The sequence below is a fragment of the Strix uralensis genome, chromosome 1 (assembly GCF_047716275.1).
Source record: "Strix uralensis isolate ZFMK-TIS-50842 chromosome 1, bStrUra1, whole genome shotgun sequence".
NCBI lineage: Eukaryota > Metazoa > Chordata > Aves > Strigiformes > Strigidae > Strix > Strix uralensis.
In genome coordinates, this window is record NC_133972.1 from 150,978,192 (window position 1) to 150,998,335 (window position 20,144).

The 20,144-nt window shown below is 36.2% G+C and overlaps 1 protein-coding gene across 10 annotated transcripts in view; it reads left to right on the top strand.

The window, feature by feature from the left end:
* Positions 1 to 20,144, top strand: part of VPS13B (vacuolar protein sorting 13 homolog B) — a 491,200-nt gene that overhangs the window by 248,329 nt on the left and 222,727 nt on the right. For all 10 annotated transcript variants that reach the window (XM_074885247.1, XM_074885238.1, XM_074885283.1 and 7 more), the window contains 3 exons: positions 2,998 to 3,232; positions 13,159 to 13,379; positions 18,079 to 18,285. In XM_074885247.1, the coding sequence (XP_074741348.1) occupies positions 2,998 to 3,232; positions 13,159 to 13,379; positions 18,079 to 18,285 (663 nt within the window). The remainder of the gene's footprint in view (positions 1 to 2,997; positions 3,233 to 13,158; positions 13,380 to 18,078; positions 18,286 to 20,144) is intronic.

The window sequence follows — 20,144 nt, forward strand, 5'->3', positions numbered from 1 at the left end:
TGTTTCAAGAATTTGTAATAATTCCTTCTCTTTAACACATGAATGTGTTCAGTATTGGCAAAGAACACGTTGCTACCAAAACTGAAATAAGATCCTTGAAACAGAAAGGATGTTGCCATGGAAAAATGAAGTAACACTCAGTGCAGCTGCGAAGCATTAATGAATAGGATATTTTTTTAAAAGATCATTTGTGTTTGGTGTGGCTTGGAGGGTCCCAACCAGATGGTTTCCATGAACAGGATCTGACCCCCAGCTTGAGGACTTCTTACTGGCAGATTACTTCATTTTCTTTCCCTTGGATTGTCAGATCCTTACATTAATGCACGATTTACTGCTGCAGATTTATATTCAGTTACATAAATCAGTCACATTTTACATTAAATTCACAATTTTAGACACACAGTTTAACAGTTATTTAAAAAGTGTAAAAAGATTTATATGATAGCTTTAATATATGCTATTGATGTAGTTTAATTTTAAGAATTTGGATTACATATATTTTAAAGCACTTTCCAATTGGTGAAGCAATATGTAGTGCACATTCTCACTTTTGTCCAACATATAATTCCATCATTTTAGGTGCACTCTTCCATTCCTTCACTGGAACTTGTTATTAGACAGATCTCCAGATTCTGTCAGATAAATGTACCAAATTCCATTGAAGTTGATTGTATGTAAGCTGAATCTGCCTCTGAGAAGTTCAACAGGTGAAATTCAATTTTGCACTTACTGGATCTTTGTGCATCCAAGTTGGCAATTTCTTATGTAATTACAATAATTGCATGATTTGCCATAAAATGTGGAATCTTGCCATATATTCATTGTGTTGGCCTTTGAAATCCTGCAATAACGTTTTTCAAAATTCATTTATTCATATAAAACTTTAAATGAAACACAAATAAACCATATCTGTAAGCAGATCTGTAATATTACATACATATGGAGTGCCTGATGCTATCATGTAAACCCCACCAAAATTTATGCTCCAACTCCCATTCAGTTTGGAAATGAATGGCAAAGTAGCTGCCTATGTAAACAGGCATTTCCCTCAGGCATTTGGAGGAGTAAAACTGTTGTGATTCCACCTCAGTATTCTTGATAGGGCAAAGTAAAATAAAACAAAAATAATCTGAATAATTTGTCTTTAGTACAAAGCTGTACTGCACTGTAAATTAAGTGTAAAAACTCTACTGAGTATTGAGCCTCTCTTCTCAGGAGTACTTTGTAAAACATCTCCTGTAGATCGTGCTGCTGGTAATGTGATGAAGTATAATATCTCTCCAAGTTGGTGGAATTTTTTTATTATTATTACCACATGGTTTGTATATCCAGGCAGCATTTGATGTTAATCATCATGGATATATATATATATGAAGAATGGATGATTTGTTATAAACTGTTTACTCAGCAAATGCACTGATAAAACAAAAGTTATACTGATCATAAGTTCTTTTGTCATCTATTTATCATTATCCCACAATGGCTTGACCTGCAACCTATTACTAATAGACCATAACACGATCTAATGTGTCAGTGTAAAAATCTTTGCATATTGACACAATGACTAATTTACCAGTTAAAAAAAAAAATCCAAATCTATTACATCTGTAACAATACACTGTTGCTTTTCATCCAGTATAAATAAAGTACACTCTGCAACCTTGGATCAATAAACTACTTATCAAAGATGTAATTAACTTCATTTTACAAATCAAACAGTTCTAAAACTAGAAACAAACACAGACTTCATGTAACAATGTATTTATTTTTGCAAAATTCTACTTATATTTTTCTGCAGTGAATTCTTGTCAGTTTGTCTAAGCAAAAGGGCACAAAAATACTGAAATAAAGATGAATATCTGTGTTCTCACTAGGCTGGCAAAGTATTTACGGTGCTGGGGAATTCCATCTCTATTGCAAATCACTATTGTGGTCTTAAGGGACTATTAGCCTTCAGGGGAGGGTATGGAGTACAAACCTGGGTTGTCAGTTTTAAGCTGTGATCTCTTTAATGATGTCAAATTGAAAGACTGTTACGTAAGTTTACAGCAAACAAATGTTCTTTTATCACAGCTACAAATAACATCTTGTGTCCAACATTTTGTACACTAGGCTTTTCCAAACAGTGTGAAGAAATTAACTGAATCATAGCTTGTACTTGCTTAACAAAGTGTTCAAATGTGCAGGCTGTTAGGTCTATTTGATATCCAGGTGCAGAATATTACTTGTAAGAGCCAAGGAAGACTAACAGTCTGCAGCTTACACCATCTCTGAGTTAACAAGCCATGATGAGGTTTGGGTTCACTCAGCGTTGCTAGAAGATCATAAGGAGATAGGTCAGAAATGTTTCAGGGTAACAGCACTGCTTCAAAATAAAGAACAAAAAAACGCTATTTCATATGAAACCATATGCACTACTTCTGATTTGCAATTAAAACAGGACAAAAACTCTATAAACTTTGTGAAATTTATTCATTTCTCTGTCCTTGTATATGTGTGCACCTATCCATTTGTTTTAAAGTCAGTTTTTCACTGAAGTTTGTATTTTCCCTAGTTTATCTAATGGTTAACCTTTTTGTACATGCTCATGATTGTAACATGAAAGCTAAAGAACTGCAAAAAGAGGAAGGCTTTCTCAGCTTTTTTGTGAAAACATTTTCTGACTCAATTAAGCTTCTTGTGAAAGGCTGTTGAAATATAGATAAATGTATGTTCAGTTTATGTGGCATCACCTTTCTGATCAAATTTAGAGACCAAAATCACGCTTCTTTCCTACCCTCCCATAATCATACATTATTTTACATCCCATTACAAGAATATATTATTTTCCAACATTTTGTGTTATCTTTCCTCTTAATTCAACTAAAAGCTAAGACTATTTTCAATCAACTATGATAGATGAGTAACTTGAGATTTTGTACCAAGATGAATACTCCACATCGGGGGGAAAAATGTTAATTTGTTTCTGAGAAATCTTTCTTGGCTTTGTTTTTTCAGCTTGAAGTGCAATCTTGTTGTGTATTCCTTCCGAATGATAGCCTGCCTTCCCCAAGTACTATTGTATCAGGTGACATTCCTGGGACTGTACGAAGCTGGTACCACGGGCAGGCCAGTATGCCTGGCACACTTGTTGTCTGCTTGCCCCAGATAAAGATTATGAGTGCTGGACACAAACACATGGAACCATTGCAGGAAATCCCATTTGTTGTGCTGAGACCCATCCTGGAAGAAGGTAGTGTGATAAACTCAAAAAAGCTTACACTTTAATTTCCATTTTTTACTGTTATGAAAACTATTGTTATTTTATTTTGAAAACTTCTGATGTTGTGCTGCTTTTTCAGCAGTATGTTATGTTTTGTATGTTGAAGCCAAAAGAATTCAGAAATGCAATTTTTACCTTCATTGATTTTGTCATTCGAGCTACTGTGTAGCCACAAACAGTACGCTTGACATAACAGGATGAGGCAGTGAATTCCAAGACAGAATTGAGGCAGGTTAAGAAGGACTTCTCATGTCACCTTTGCTGGAGCAAAAAAACCCCAACAAGTCTTGGCTCTAACATTCAGACTGGACATTAGGAAAAGGTTCTTCACTGAGGGGGTGGTCAGTCACTGGAACAGGCTCCCCATGGAAGTGGTCATGGCACCAAGCCTGTCAGAGTTCAGAGAGCATATGAATGATACTCTTTCTCATATGATTTAGTTTTAGGTAGACCTGTGAGGAGCACGGAGTTGCACTCGATGATCCTAATGGGTCCCTTCCAACTTGACATATTCTGTGATTCAATGTAAGATGAGAAAATAAATTCATAAGTATAACAGACTATCAAAATAAAAGAATAAGACTTTATTGGTCATCATGGTAGGCAACAATTGTGTTCTGTCCTGTGTCTAGAGATTGTAGCAAAAAAAAAATGACAAGGTGATAGAGGTGTGAGTTGTAGATCAATTTGAAGGAAGAATCAGCTTTTAACATGCTGCAACTGATTGAGAAATGAAAGGAGGGAATAAGCTGTAAAAGACCTAGCAAGTGAAAACAAGCTGCTTATATCCAATAAGATTTTTTTTAAAATTGAGCCCTTAGAAATTACCAAAGTAAACGGTAAATAGATTTGCATCAATATTCTGAAGGAATACTGATGTAAAAATCTTGTTCTACAGATATTCGTATGAAAAATAATTTATTGGAAATAGATGAGGCAAGTATCTTTAACAGTCTTGAGTCTTGGGGTTTGAGTTTATTTTAATGGCATTCATGGGATTAGCCTGATAACCAACTTTAAAATTTCACGGATATGCCGTGGTTTAACCCCAGCAGGCAGCTCAGCCCCACACAACTACTTGTTCACTCCCCCTTAGCGCAATGGGGAGAGAACCGGAAGGGTAAAAGTGAAAAAATTAATGCATTGAGGTAAGGCAGTTTAATAGGTAAAGCAAAAGCTGTATGTGCAAGCAAAGCAAAATAAGGAATTAATTCTCGACTTCCCATCAGCAGGCAGGTGCTCAGCCATTTCTGGGAAAGCGGGGCGCCGTCACACATAAGTTACTTGGGAAGACAAATGCTGTAACTCCAAATGTCCTTCCCCTTCCTCCTTCCACCAGCTTTTATTGTTGAGCATGACATCATATGGTATGGAATATCCCTTTGGTCTCTTGGGGACAGCTGTCCCGACTGTGTCCCCTCTCAAATTCTTGTGCACACCCAGCCTACTTGCTTATGTGGTGTGAGAAGCAGAAAACACCTTAACACTGTGCAAGCACTGTTCAGCAGTAACTAAAACATCCCCATCTTGTCAACAGTTTTCATCACAAATCCAAAGCTTAGCACCATACCAGCTACTATGAAAAAAATTAAGTTTATCCCAGCCAAAAACAGTACACTGGTGTATGGTTAGTTCATTATTGTATTCTTGAACTATATTATTTGGAAAGAATTGTTGCTGCTTTGTGTATTTGTTCTAAGACGAGGAGAGGGAGATGCAGCAATTGTTCCATTGCTTTTGTGACAGCATTTTCTGGAAAAAATTAAGCTGTTTTCTGCATACTTATTGCTGAAACATAAACAGTTATAAAGGTATGCAATGAAAAATTAAGTCAAAAGCACATTCAAGAGCTACTTCTGCTCCTTCCATCTGAAATTCGTTTGGATTTATAACAGTGTTTTCCCTCTCCCTTTGTTCTGCCACTTATATTGGACCCTTCATCTCCTTCCTTTATTTTACCTTAACTCACAGCAACAAAAATAAAATTGTAGTTTTTTAATACTGAAAGTCATATTAGAGATGCTGCCAACTGAAAAGGAAAAAAATATAAAAGAGAAAGAAAAGAGAGAGCAAGAATGGTATATGTGTTTTTCATAGTACCTTTCAGTGAGAATGATCTAATTTGCTAATCATAGTGACAGATAAAAGATAAATAAATTTAACCAAAGTCTTTTGTTTGTTTTAAACTGATGGTGTAATTTAAACCATTTATGAAAGTAAGAAGTCATTTGAATTTTGTCAAACCCATATTTGCAGGAAAGATCCTAGTGAGAGAAAAGAATCCCCCTGGTTGGGATAAAGCTTATGGTAAGGAATTTATTTGTGTGTGGCTTTGTGCTCTGGGAGTAATGCCAAACAGAAGTTCTCACAATCTTTATATTTTTGATTCTCTAATGGAGCTGTTGCCTTCTCCCATGCCAAAACTTCCCCTTAAACAGACTATTAAAAAGTTTTTTCAGAGCTTTTAAGTCGCCTTCTTTGTTTCTTCCCATGTAGAGGTAAATAATTTTTATGGACTTTTATTGGGAGAGTCTTTTAATTTGCATTCTGTCTTTGAACAAGACCTAAGGGACATACCGTCATTTTACCATCTCTCTGAAATTATACTTATTCAACCTTGATTTTCCTGGAAACTATTTTTCGAATCATTCCTTTTATAAAGAAGATATAAGTAAAAGGCTTGTTTACAAAGACGCATTGTTACTTTTAGGAAAGCTGTGTGCTCACTCATGTATTTTTCTTGTTACTTGAAAAACTAAAAGAGGAGGAAAAGGGAGCATACTGTCATTTGGGGATATTGCAGCCTACTCACAGACACTTACTGGCCTCAAGATATCAACATACTGTAAAAATAGTTTATACAATATCCCACAATCAGGTCTTTCCATTTTCTTTCAGAGTTCTGATACATTTCTTTTTTGAGGTAACTGTAGTTTGAAGGAATAATTAAAAGAACATTTTAAGTACAATACTTCGATATGAGGAGCAGCTGAGGGAACTGGGGGTTGTTTAGAGAAGAGGAGGGGAGACCTCATCGCCCTCTGCAACTACCTGAAAGGAGGTTGCAGAGAGCTGGGGATGAGTCTCTTTAACCAAGTAACAAGCAATAGGACAAGAGGTAATGGCCTCAAGTTGCGCCAGGGAAGGTTTTATTAGGAAGTATTTCTTTACAGTTAGGTTGTTAGGTGTTGGAGTGGGCTGCCCAGGGAGGTGGCGGAGTCCCCATCCCTGGAGGTGTTTAAGAGTAGGGTCGACATAGCACTTAGGCATATGGTATAGCTGGGAACTGTCAGTGTTAGGTTAATGGTTGGACTGGATGATCTTCAAGGTCTTTTCCAACCTAGATGATTCTGTGATTCAGAAACATAGCTTAGCTCAGTCATACTACATAACATACTAACATAAATGGATTTATCTATGTGAAGAATGGGATAGTCTGTTGAACTTCTGTTGAATAACAAATACAACTAAATAAGTTCATAAAAAGGTATTAAATTACATTAAATATTGCCTTTCTAGTTCAAATCAATGCGCTGATGGGTCCATGAGGTAGTATTCACTGGGGATATTAAAACAGAATCGTAGAGCAGCCCAGGCTGGAAGGGACCTTTAATGATCATCTGGTCCAAACTTTCATGGCAGAGGGAGCCTAGATGAGGTTATCTAGCATCCTGTCCAATCACCTTGAAAACCTCCGCATCCCTGGGGAGGTTGTTCCAGTGAATGATTGTTCTTACTGTAAAAAATTTCTTATATCAAGATTAAACCTCTTCGGGTACAACTTGTACCTGTCTTCTCTATTTTGGCTCCTTGTGCAGAGGGAGACCTCTGTCCTATTTGTAGCCTTTTAAGTAAAATAGTTACTAAAAAGAAATTAAATAGTTAGAAACTCAGTTTGAGCAGAACTGAAATGTTAAGAGAATTGCTTAGGGTGAGTTGTGACTTTCTGTGCACGGTTGTGTACATCCAACTTCAAATACTTGACAATTCATCTATATACTCTCTAAGTCCCAACCTACTGTGTTAGGATAAAATGTGGTAAATGTACAGTTGGACAAAATATACTGTAGATAGACTTCTGGACTGCTAAGTGGTCTTCCAAAAATTTAAAATCTTAAAATAGGAAAATAAATTGAAGACATGAAGGGAACTAAAATTTTGCTTCACATAAATCACTTACTTTAGAGTAATAACAAGAGCACTTTTGGCACCTGTGAAATCTCCCTGTGCTTAGAAGCTTAAATTTTTAATTATTTTAATTTAGAATTGTTTCCTGGCACAGAAAAATAGAGATACTTAGGTAAGACACAGTAAAATACATTTTAGAAACTGGTGTTCAAAATATCTTAAAATTGTTGTTGTTATTACTAGATAATCATATTCAAGTTCTCAAATGGATAGCAGTACACTGACAATCATGTAAATCACTATTCCAAACATTTAAATCTGAGACATGGGTTTTGTTTGTGAAATACGGCAAATTATATAATCTCACAGATTTTTGTAGCATATGTTTAAACTCAATAAGTTGTCAAGTGACTTGTAGGGAAATAGAAAATTAGGGCCTCTAATACTAGTGTGTGAATTAATTATAATGAAATGTATTGGTCATAAACTACTAAAATATAATAGAAGCATATAGATTTGAACCTGCAAAAAAGGCAGTTAAATGTTTGAAGTAGAGCAGCAGTATGTTGGCATTCTTAGAAGTTATCATCTTGCATTAGATTTAAAAAAAATTCTCAGCTTCAGTATAACTGAAAAAAAATTTCTGTAAATTTTAAGATGAATACTTGAGATTCAAATAGAGTGCTACTTGAGTTGATATTCAATGTCACCATCTGTAAAACCTGTAATTATTGTATTTAACTTACCTCTTATGGTTAACGACCGTATAAAATTAGTTCTCACATTCTTTAGTATCTGAATAGCAATGAATTCTACATGAACAACTTGTTAATGTTGCATTCAGCTGTTAAAGCTCTCTAGTAGCTGGGTTTAAGTTAGAAAAGCTTGCGTGTTTGTGCTTACATTTGAAGTCTGTGGAACTAAATCTTATCTGCTGAAAGTGAGCTCTGGATTTGGACAGAGCCCTTAGGGCTTTCAACTGGGTGCACCTAGAATTCTGCAGCCATACAACTGCTTCCCTGTTGCATGACTGGGAGGAAGTACAACAGTGATCTAACATAATGATTGCAATATCTTTTTTTTAAACTTTGCATGTTGCACAAGAATATGAACACATATAAAGACCCTGCAACGTGGGTGCGGAAAGGGAAATGAAGACAGAGTGGTCAAGATGCTTTCTGAAGACTGCAGAATAGCAGAATAGCAAGCTTTCATGATCTCTGTCCTACCATTACTAATTTTAAGCAAATAAAATTTCTCTTTTGTACAACTGTTAATATTGTATACATGTTGTGTACAACAACCACTTCTGGAATCTGGTTTTTAAAATAAAGAGAAGTGTCATATGAAAGTGAGAGCAAACATATAACAATTATTAGTAGTTAAGTACATTTATCAATACTGTATATCATGCATTTGGAAAGGCTTACAATGAGCATTAACCCTAGCTAGGAAACAGAGTGCATCAGATAACTACCAGAGAAAGTGCTTGCACGTAGCAAAAATTCATAATTATATATATATTGGAAAAATAACTCAAACAATCTGTAGGAGAGGAGTCTTGCTAAACTGTTGCAGGTAGCAGATAAATGATGAATGTCAATTCTTTAAAAACTGTTTGGTGACTGGGTCAGTCAACTGCCAAAGATCTGAAAGTGGTATTTATAAATTTAGGAAGTTATCAAAGCAGTTGAAATACCTTAATGAACACATTTTCAAGTTTTTTTAAGTTGGTAGTGTTGTTTGAAGGAATCAAAAGTAAGGATTTATAAGAGCAATAGATCAGGAAATTAACCAGAATCTCCAACCATATTAGGGGTCTTTCATGTGCATCTTCTATAATCCTGCCCATAAGAGATATGGGGTGAGCTCTAGTTCCACTGAAGGTACTGTCAGGTTTACTTATAATAATTCAACATAAAAGAATCTCAGCAACTAGGTGACAAAACAATAGTGTACATGGATGGGAAGGTTAGATATAGAGAAAATATCTGCCAAGTGTGGCACTGACTTTTCCATCCTTCAAACTAATAAATAATTTTTTAAATAAATCCTATAAATGATGTTGCTTTTGATGTTTAGACACTTTGAATTAATTATTTAAATAGTTTCATAAAACCAATCTGCAAATGAATGCAGGTACAGTTTTTTTTAAAAAACTAATAAAGCAAACATAGGTACAACAAGACATGGATTTATCAGGTGGACAGTTCTAGTATAATGTTAGAATGCTCGCATAGTGTGTATGTATGAGCTGAAGAGGTAATTGATGACATTAGGGGGAATTTTATAGTTGTAAATTTGCCATATCTTTACTACAGTGTTCAGCATACTGTGGTTTCTGTACATTGATAAAATTTCATCAGTGTTTTCCTTTTAAGGTAGATAATGATGCAGCGTTTTAGAGTTAACATTCAGTATTTTCTTTGGAGATTTTTTCTTTCTAATCCGTGAAATATAAATGAAGTTAATTTACTGTGGTGGTCACAGAGAAAAACAAAATTCATGCATAGTAATTAGAAACATGTCATTAGAGTTGACTTCGCATTTGAATTTTTTCCATCTATTACAATTAATATTTTGTATTTCTTGGCTGACTGAACTTGGAAAAAATACAGATTGCTAACTACTTTAAAATTTCTAATCTGAAACCTTTCCAAGATATTTTCAAGTTACTTTGGTTGAACTGGATTCTTCAGTATGCAACAGCTTCAAAATAAACTAGTGAAGTTTTCAGTTCTTTCTTAGGATGAGACACATAGACTTTCCTGGTATATACTCCTGTCCATATAAATTTATTGCTGGTGCCACCTGTGGAAGAAGCAGTAGAACTCTTACTAAAATAATATGGTAAAAGGATGTTTGGTCGTAGCTTTATTTTAATTTCAAAACTTTTCTAAAGTTTCTTTTAATTAATCACAGTTAACAGTTAATTTGTGCTGTGATTTCGCAGCAGGACAATGTGGACCATAGGCCACACCAGGAAGCAAACACACTCTCCAAATATATTGTTTAAATACAGTGATTTGTGTTCTTTATTGCCCTGTAAGACTCTAAGGGCCCATACCAGAAGAGATTTGTATTTGTCTGCCATCTTCTGTTCTGATTCTCAAGACTGGCTCCCATGTTTCTGGTGTATTAGAACAATTTGGACTTTTCTTACTCATAGCTCCAGGCCTAATTCTTCAAAAATAATACCTCATAGCAAATAATCTTATGAATTTTGATATAGGAAGGAGAACTTTTCTCCTTCTCTTCGTCCAAATGAATGTGCTCTGTACAAAGATGAAAACTGTTTCAGCCCAGGCTGAGGTTTGTGGAAGTTCACCAGCCTGCTGTTTTTGAATCTGAGACTGCATCCAGCCACTTTTATGTTACTTTGAATTGGGGCAGGCAGTTTCTCCTGGTGGATTGAGAATTCACAGGTAGGGCACAGGCTCTCCATCATTTAAGTGGGGACAAAAAGGCCCAACTTCTTCAGCAGAAAATCCAATAAATGAAATGATGAAGACTTTCTTTAGATGGAAAAAAACCCCCAAACTGAAATAATTGTTATGCTCTTGTACTTTTAAAGAGCAAAAAAAAAGTATCTGTTTCAGGTAAAATTAGAATTACCCATGTATCTTTCATTATGTCATTTTCCTCATATCTGTTGAACATTCTTTGAGTTTTGGAAAAGTGTCTCTTGCAGAGCCTAAATTCTTTCTCTGGGACTCAGTTATCATATATGGAATTGTACTGTGTTTATGTGGCAGAGTTTTGGTAGTGGGGAGGACTGCAGGTATGGCTTCTGTGAGAAGATGCCAGAAACTTCCCCCATGTCTGACAGAGTCACTCACAGATGGCTCCAAGACAGACCCACTGCTGGCCAAGGCCGAGTCCATCAGTGATGTTTGGTAGCACCTCTGTGATAACATGTTTAAGATGTGGAAAAAACCTGCTGCGCAACAGTAGCTAGGAGAGAGGAGTGAGAATATGTGAGAGAAACAACTATGCCCACACCAAGGTCAGTGAAGAAGGAGAGGGAGGAGGTGCTCCAGGTGCCAGAGCTGAGATTCCCCTGCAGCCTGTGGTGCAGACCATGGTGAGGCAGGCTGTGCTTCTGCAGCCTATGGACGTCCGTGGTGGAGAAGATACCCACCCTGCAGCTCATGGAGGACCCCACCACGCTGGAGTCCTTAAGGAGTATCATGCTGGAGCAGGCTCCTGGCAGAACCTGTGGCCCTGTGGAGAGGAACCCATGCTAGCGCAGGTTTTCTAGCAGGACCTGTGACCCTGCAGGGGACCCACACCTGTTCCTGAAGGACTGGACCTCGTGGAAGGGACCCACACTGGAGCAGTTCATGAAGAACTCCAGTCTGTGAGAAGGGCCCACGTTGGAGAAGTTTGTGAAGGACTGTCTCCCATGGGTGGGACCCCACACTGGAGGAGGGGAAGAGTGTGAGGAGGAAGACGCAGCAGAGACAATGAATGATGAACTGACCACAACCCCCATTCCCTGTCCCCCTGTGCTGCTCAGGGAGAGGAGGTAGAGAATTTGGCAGTGAAGTTGAGCCCAGGAAGAAGGGAGGAGCGGGGTGAAGATGGTTTTACGTTTGTTCTTATTTCTCATCACCCTACTCTGGTGTTAATTGACAAGAAATTAAATTAATTTCCCCAAGCTGAGTCTGTTTTGCCCATGACAGTAATTGCTGAGTGGTCTTCTTGTCATTATCTCAACCGACAAGCCTTTCATCATATTTTCTCTCCCCTGTCCTGTTGAGGAGGGAGAGTGATAGAGTGTCTTCTATGGGCACCTGGCATCCAGCCAAAGTTAAGCCTACCACAGGGATTCTACTTCAGTTTCTGTAGTCTGTGTTCTCAGTTCCTTTCAAGTCTAGCTGGTAGAGCTGTTGAATGTTTTCTCACTAAAAAGAGTTCCTGTTGGCCTTCTAAAGGCCTACTCGAATAATTGTGGTCCTGCTTTGGAAACTTTTTCTTTTCTTTCCCATTTATTGACAACCTAAAGAAGACTGATTCTACTGAAGTTGCAGCCATTTTGTTGTTTAGCTGGACACTACCAATTCCCTCGATGATTATTCTTGATAATGATTCATGGTAGACTCCTTCCTAAGTATAAGAAATGAAGTGCTCAGTGTATGTCTAGAGTAATTTGTTTTTACAAAATCCATCACCATTCTGTTCCTAGAAAGTTAAGTGGAGGGAGTGGAAAGAGCTGCACTGTGATCAAGGTCTCACTTACCTGAGCAGTACACTGAGATAGGCTTTACTCTGTGGCACCACCCTGTTGATATGCAAGCTGTAAATTTTTGGAAGAAAGATAATTCTCCTTTCTAGTATTAAAACCTGTAAACATGCATAAGTATATAATGTAAGGAGCTGCCTCTATCATCCATATGCTGAAATAAGTGGGGAGAGGTTTCAGGATACTCCTTAGTTTGAGGAAAATCATATAAAACAAAAGGAGTTCTTTAAAGACTATGTTGTACACATTTATTCACAGTTTGGGGTTAAAATTCCCAATGTATTTCAATTTTCAAAAAGTTGTAAAAGTTGTATTGCTTTTGTTTAGATTTTGAGGTATACAATGGAATTGATGTATAAATTATATTTGTGAGAGTTTGGGATCAATTTAATGGTGGTTGATTGCTCTTGCTGACTTCTAAAGGGGTTTAGGATAAGGCATTTACTGAGTTCTGAGAAAAAAAAAATGGTCAAGTTTTTATTATGCAATTATTTAACTGTTTTCCCTTCTTTTTAATCATTAGGTGATGCTTTTCCATGGACTATTAGTCTGCATCATTTCAGTATATACACTCTTCTTGGACAACAGATGACACTTAATTTAGTGGAACCAATGGGCTGTACTTCTACTTTAGCTGTTACTTCACAGAAACTGCTTGCTTCAGGGCCAGAATCCAGACACTCATTTGTTGTCTGCCTCCATGTCGACCTTGAGTCCCTTGAAATAAAATGCTCCAACCCCCAGGTTGGTACATTTAATTGATTTATGAAAGGAAATTAAAAATAACTCAATTTATGTACAATCGTTCTGCATTTTGTTGAAGAGGTTCTCTTCTATCTTAATTTTTTTTTAACTGGGCCATCAAGATCAAGGTGCTTAGATTAAGATTTGCTTTGAAGCGCTCTCAAATTTTGTAATTTAAACTCTTCTCAAAATGTAATAGCTACAGTATAAATGCATCTTTTGGCTGAGGGAGTGAAATGAATTGCAGATGTACCATTAAATGCTATAGTGCTGTTCTGCTGTCACTGTGAATTCATATACGGAAGTGGTTTAATGTAATTTTTTACCATATTTTCATAGAACTAACATTTCTTCGAACATCAAATGTTTTTTAGGCAAACAATGGTATCATATAGTAAAGGGAAAAAACCCAGATGAATGTGCGTAAACAAAAGTTACCACCTCATTTACATTTATTAAAAGGCAAAGAAGTTACTAAATTTTCAGAAAGTGCACCCTGTATTTTACTGATCTGGATCAAGTTTGCTGTAGTTCCAAATAGACTAGGTTTTCTATGCAAAATTTAGAGTAATTTTTACTGCAACTTGGGTAACACTTTCCTGACAGTTGCAACATGTCCAGTGATGCTGGAGAGAACACTCTTAGAAATTGCAAATCTGCTGAGGTCTGAGTAGGGCTCTGCATTCATATGCTGTCTGCTCCAAAGTTTTAGCTTTGCATAAGATTTTTCAAAGGACATCATGGACAAAATGGACTGGTTTTTGCTTCATTTAATGGAAAGAAAGGGAAAGAACACAAAGTATTATAATTTTGACCTGATAGACAGCACATCACATTTGTAAAGATTTATGGGCTTATGACCTAAGTCTGGGAATACTAAAGCTAAGGTGGCTGGTGTAATTTTAATGTTATCCCTTGTGTGTACTCATTACAATATGTTTCTCAGTCACATGCAATTTTTCTCTTGCCTCATTCCATGCTCTTATGAATGAAACAAGTGTTTTAAACTCCATATTTATTTTATCCTCAGTGTGTGATCTGCCCCTTTCACTGCCTTCCATCCAAGTTATTTCTGACTCATTTGCTATATGCCATTGTCTTCTGTACCGGATGGGCTCACATTCACTAGGAAGAGGGTTGGTAGAGTGAGATTGTGCTCTGGACAGGGCAAATTAAAATTTAAAATTGACTAGCCTCAACAAGGTCTACTCAGACTTGTAAAGCTGTATGACAGGTGTGTGTGCACACACAAACGGTTGTCATTGTGTTATAAATGTATAAATAGGAAAGAACAAAGCTGTGATTTTGCTGACAATTTTACATTTTATATTTAAAGGCTTCTGAAAGATTTACTTTGCAACTTTGTGATATTTCCATCATGTTTAATGAATTCATATGTGATAATTTCACAGCCTATGACAACCTCCCTTATTCTGTATTAATTTTCATAGAACTGTACAAAATTCATCTTGATATTGCAGCTATTTAGAGAATTGGTAAATATTTCATGATGTTCATGTAGCAAAATAGTCTGCTAAATTTCATTGGTACACTCTCAGTGAAATTCCAGCAAATTGTCTGATCAGTTCTGATTTTATAAAATCTTCAGCTGCGTTACTCATGGTTAATATATGTAATACATTAATAGTATTAATTTATAAGCAGAATGGCATTGTTACGAGTGGAAGCCTTATCTAAATTTGAGTTGCAAATTAAAAAGAAAAATGGATTAAGTAAAACACGGTTTCAAGCTTTCCTACCAAAGTGTGATCAGATAATATGTTTTGCAAATGGTAAGATAACATTTGCACTAAAAAATTTAAATCGTAAGCTCCATGTAAATCATATTACAAGTATAGTGAAATGTTAAAATGAAGTTGTACAGTGAAATATCAGACCAAATATTCTTGTCTTAAAGGATGTCCTTGTACACTGTGATGTTATTAATTTACTGAAGTATTATAGTGACCAAAAGGATATGGACAAATTATTTGCGTTTAGTGAAGGTTCTTGAGCTGTCCTTTCTCACTTACATCTGCCTTATTTGTTCTTTCTGCTTTACTGATGCAGAAGGACAAAAAAACCCATCAATCTTCTTTAACCAGATGTTCACGAACAAAGATGGAAAACACAATTACATAAACAGCTTTTGATAGTTATAAATTCACAGTAGAGTGACTGTGAAATTTGATTCTTTAGAATGATGGGACATATTTTGTCTATAGATGACAGCCTTAAAGTAGGTGATACTCAGTCAATTTGTTAAATGGTAGCAAAGGTGAAGTATTTTACTGTATGACTATCATAATTTAATATGAAACCATGTTCTGATGGTTGTATCCCTTTAACGTCAATAGATACTTCCAGTGTGCAAAATTGCCAGGGTATTGCCTTTTGTTGTAGTTTTCAATTTTGTATTAATGTGTTATTTTTAAAGTATAAAATGCTGTAATGTATTGAACTTTACAGATTTTGCCAAGTAGTCAGTGGGGTCTTACTGAGTTATGTGTGGTTTTGCTGAGGAGGGTGGAAGCAGTGAGAGAGGGAAACTCTTAGTAACAAATACTGGCAGAGTTATTCCTCTTTTTGTCATACTATTTTTCTTCTCTTGAATAGAGCGTACTAAAAATAATGAGGCTACTCACTTGAAAAAGTGCAACCAACAAGAGAAGTAGAAATCCTTCCATTTTAATGAGTAACAACCAATAGAATAAAATTAAGTGTATTAAAAATAATCAAAGACATAACTTCAGCTCTTTATCTGAAGTTTAAAAATTTTATTTACATGTAGACACATGCCTCTCTTTTTCGTTTTAATGAGGTTTTGGTGTGAGGCCTTTTTTTTTTCTACTTTTTAATATATCTCCATGAAAATCATCTCCCTCTAATCAAATTGTGCCTTTTTTTCTTGGTGAACTTGTTTTGTCTGGTTTTAGAGCAGGGTAGAGTATTAGGATCATACTACTTGGCTGTCTGGTTGCTGACGATATTCAGAGAGATGGCTACTGCTGTCTGAAATAACCACTGTTTCAGAGTGGCTGCAAAGATTCTAGCCTGAGCAATTTTAAAAAATCTCCTAGGTAACATACGTAACTGTTAGCTTTAATGATTATCACTGTTGCAACCCCAGTAAGATTTAAACTCTTCAGTGTTGGATTAGCTGATGATAAACCTCTTGACCTTGTGTAGGAGCATGTATGTAAACACAGAAGTTGCATCATTCCTTCTTTTGCATTGTTTTGTGCCTTTATGAAGAGTAGCATAATTAAATTTCTGGAATCCCTGCTTCATTAAGGCAAGTATAGCTTAAATTATCCTCTGCTTTCTTGACCAAAAATTATTTTGAGGAAGGGGAGGTTGCAAGCATGTATGATTTGGATATATGCCTGTATCTTATTAATTTTGTAGACTCTTTTGCCAGCAAAGTATCAACACCAATTGATGTTATATTACTCAGTCAATCAGGTGGACATTATTAGTTTATCTTCCCGCACTGCATGGATAAGACTCAGGAAAACTTCGAAATTTGGAATTAGTAATTTAAAGGTTACCAGTGCATATCAGAGCGCTACAGACAGAAAATATTTTAAAGCATAACTAAAAGAACTTTTTGCCACAGCCAGAGTTATTGTTTGTCTGTAGATTGCTCTGTATATGAAGACAAAAAAAGTACTGAGAAGTTTATCTCCTTTAAGGAAGAATTCTGTCAAATGGAGTATATGACCTGCTCAGTGTAAGCCTTGAAACTTCAAAAGAAAATCCAGGATCAATTAAGAAGTTTTTTATAAAATTTAAGCACTTCACCTCTTAAGAAAGGACTGTAGTATGTACTTTGTGACTTTATCGCACACTCTCACGCACAAAATCAAGTACTGTTTTATATCAAATGTAGATTGACAACAATGTTTTTCTGCATCTGTTCTGCCCACATAAGAAGCCAGTTTCATAGAGTAGATGTGTCCTGAGGCTTAAAGTTCTTATAAATATGAGAATTTCCATTTTTTATAATGGCAAGTTGGGTATGGTATCCAGCTGTGGATCTGCTTATATATTGTTTGCAGTTTTCTCTGAGGCTGTTTTATACAGTATATTACAGTATGTTGTCATACAAATTCTGTGATTAATGCTTATTTACAAAAACTTGTGTAAATATCTTAGAACTGAGTCAAACAATGTGCAAGTTAGTGTGTTTCTGAATATAGGAATGACATATACCAGGAGACTATTGAGTTTGATAGTGGATATTCTCCCTAAAACAGAACAGTTTCATATTCTGCGTGGGATCATTATTTTAATATGATTTAAATGAATAATTTTTGCATTGTTAATATTTCATAAAGTTTATATGTTTGCCTTTTTCTAGAGGCAATATCTATACATGTGAATATATGATAAATTACCCTTGTTTAATTGTTAAAATTGATATTAGTAAGAGTTCTACAAGACCATGTTATTGCTTATGTTTTTATGAACTACATACCATATGTTTAGACAAAGCACAGATTATTTTTATCAAGATCACTATACTATAACTAATGTTAATTATTTTAATTGCAATGTAGTTGCTTATCAGAACATTATGAATGGTGAGAAGTTCAGTTCTGCTACATTCTAACTCTCAGTGGAGGACTTTGATTTTCCTTCACCTCATTAAGGAAAGTTTCATCTGAAAAAAGGTGTTGTGTTTTTTTTATTTTAGGTGCAGCTTCTGTATGAACTGGCAGAGATCACAGGTAAAGTTTGGAATAAAATTCAGAGGAAAGGAGTTCTATATCAATCTTCTGTCTATACTGAAACCATGACAGGACCTGCTCCTCCTAGCTCTCCAATTAAAAGTAGTGTTGGTACCGCCCCACCAGATACCAGCACATACAGCCCATCTGCTGACATTGGGACTACTACAGAGGTAGGCTTTCTTAAAAAAAAATGTGTCATGTGAGTTCTGACTTAGAAGGTATGGTGTGCAGTCAAGTAAGAACCAGAAGGATCAGAAAGAGCAGTAGTGTCCCTATGGAAAGTAGCTTTGCCCTGATAAATGAATGAAGAATACTTTATTACTCAGTTTGGTGAAACAAGAGGAAGGAGAAAACATTAAAAAGAAATTGCTGTCTTGATCATATGTTTATTATTTTTCTGAATTGTTTTTCTTTGAAGTGAATGAATATTAACACTTGTCAGAAAATTATGGTTAGTATTTTCAGGCCAAGAAGCATAAGGCATTTTTCAAGTCCAGAATTATTAGAACAGTAACTGGTGTTTTGGAGGTACCTGTGATACCTTTGCTGCTTGTGAGTCATTCCAAGTAGCTTCAGCAGTCAGCCTGTCATGTTGAAGCCAGTCGTTGTGATGCCTGAGTCAACAGAGAGCTGCTGTGTGTAGAGTGTATTGACAACTGGGAGAGATACAGGGGCAGTGAAGGCACCCAAGGCTGGCACTGCAAGTCACCCAGCTGTACGCTCACACCAGGTCCATCCAGCCATTGTTACCCTCCAACTATGAACTACTTCTGGAGCTCAGTTCCTTCCCCTCTCCCAGATGTCTCATGTCTCAGGAGTGCTTTTGTAACTGAGTCACATGAGGATTTGGATATGCAGCTTCAAATATAAGAGAGATTGGTCACTTGCTTTTATGTATTTCTGCTTCCTTAATTTACAGCACTGTCTGGAGCAATCTGGTACCTGATCTTAATTTCTGTGTGTGCCTAAGACTATAAAATACTATTTTGAGACATGGGAAGGAGTTGTGCTTCTCTGCCATACTGAGGAAAGAAGGCTAATTCTTTTATCAGCACGAATACAGTCTTAAACTTCATCCATGAGTATCGTTAGCTACGAGTGATCAGGTTGCTGATATATCATAGAATGGGTGGTCACAGGAGGCTGTGCAACTGAATAAGCCTAGTATTTGTGATTTTCTTAGTGCCTCTGTCAGGCTCACTAGTTAGAATAATGAGTTGGCCTTGTTTGTGCTCCAGGAGAGAGCCAAAAATGCGTAAGATTAGTTGAAGGTATACCGATGGTATATCATGCATATGCAATGCTTCATTCGTAACATAAAGCTATTACAATGCAGGGAGACCGTTCTGAGAGACTGGATTTCATTCTCAGGGTAAACACAGCAGTTTTGGGGGCATCTCATAGAATAGATCTGGAACACAGGCAAATACACAGCAGTTTGAATGCTGAGTGCAATTACATGTTCAACAACATTTGGCCAGGATTGCTCTAACCCTATGTATGGTTTATATTAATTTCTGGGTTTGGAGAAAATGAAATGGTGATTGCTAGTGCTTACTTTTTATATGCATCACACACACACACACACACACACAGAGGTAACTGTCATTAAAAGGTGTTTAAACTTAAGAACTGAAAGTTCTTAAGTTGTTTCACTAAAATGTTTCTAGATTATTTGAATAGCCTTGGTTTTGGTGTATTTCTATGTGTATGTGATCTCAGTTGTAAAAAATTTTGCCATGGATACAGAATTGAAGGTAAGCAATAATAGTAAGAAAACAATATGGTCACAAAAATAGTATTTTTCCACCTACTCACAGCAAATCCCTTTCTCATTAAAATCAGAAACCACCAGCTTTATAAATAACGATTTGGTTTTGACCCTCTATATAGACAGCAGTATTTGGAGTACATGCTGTACTTGGAGCATTACTTGAAACTGATTCAGTAATTGTTTTAATCTGTCATGTTACCAAGATTATTTTGGTAATATGGGTCCAAGTTCAATGTTCATATCCTACCCCTTTGC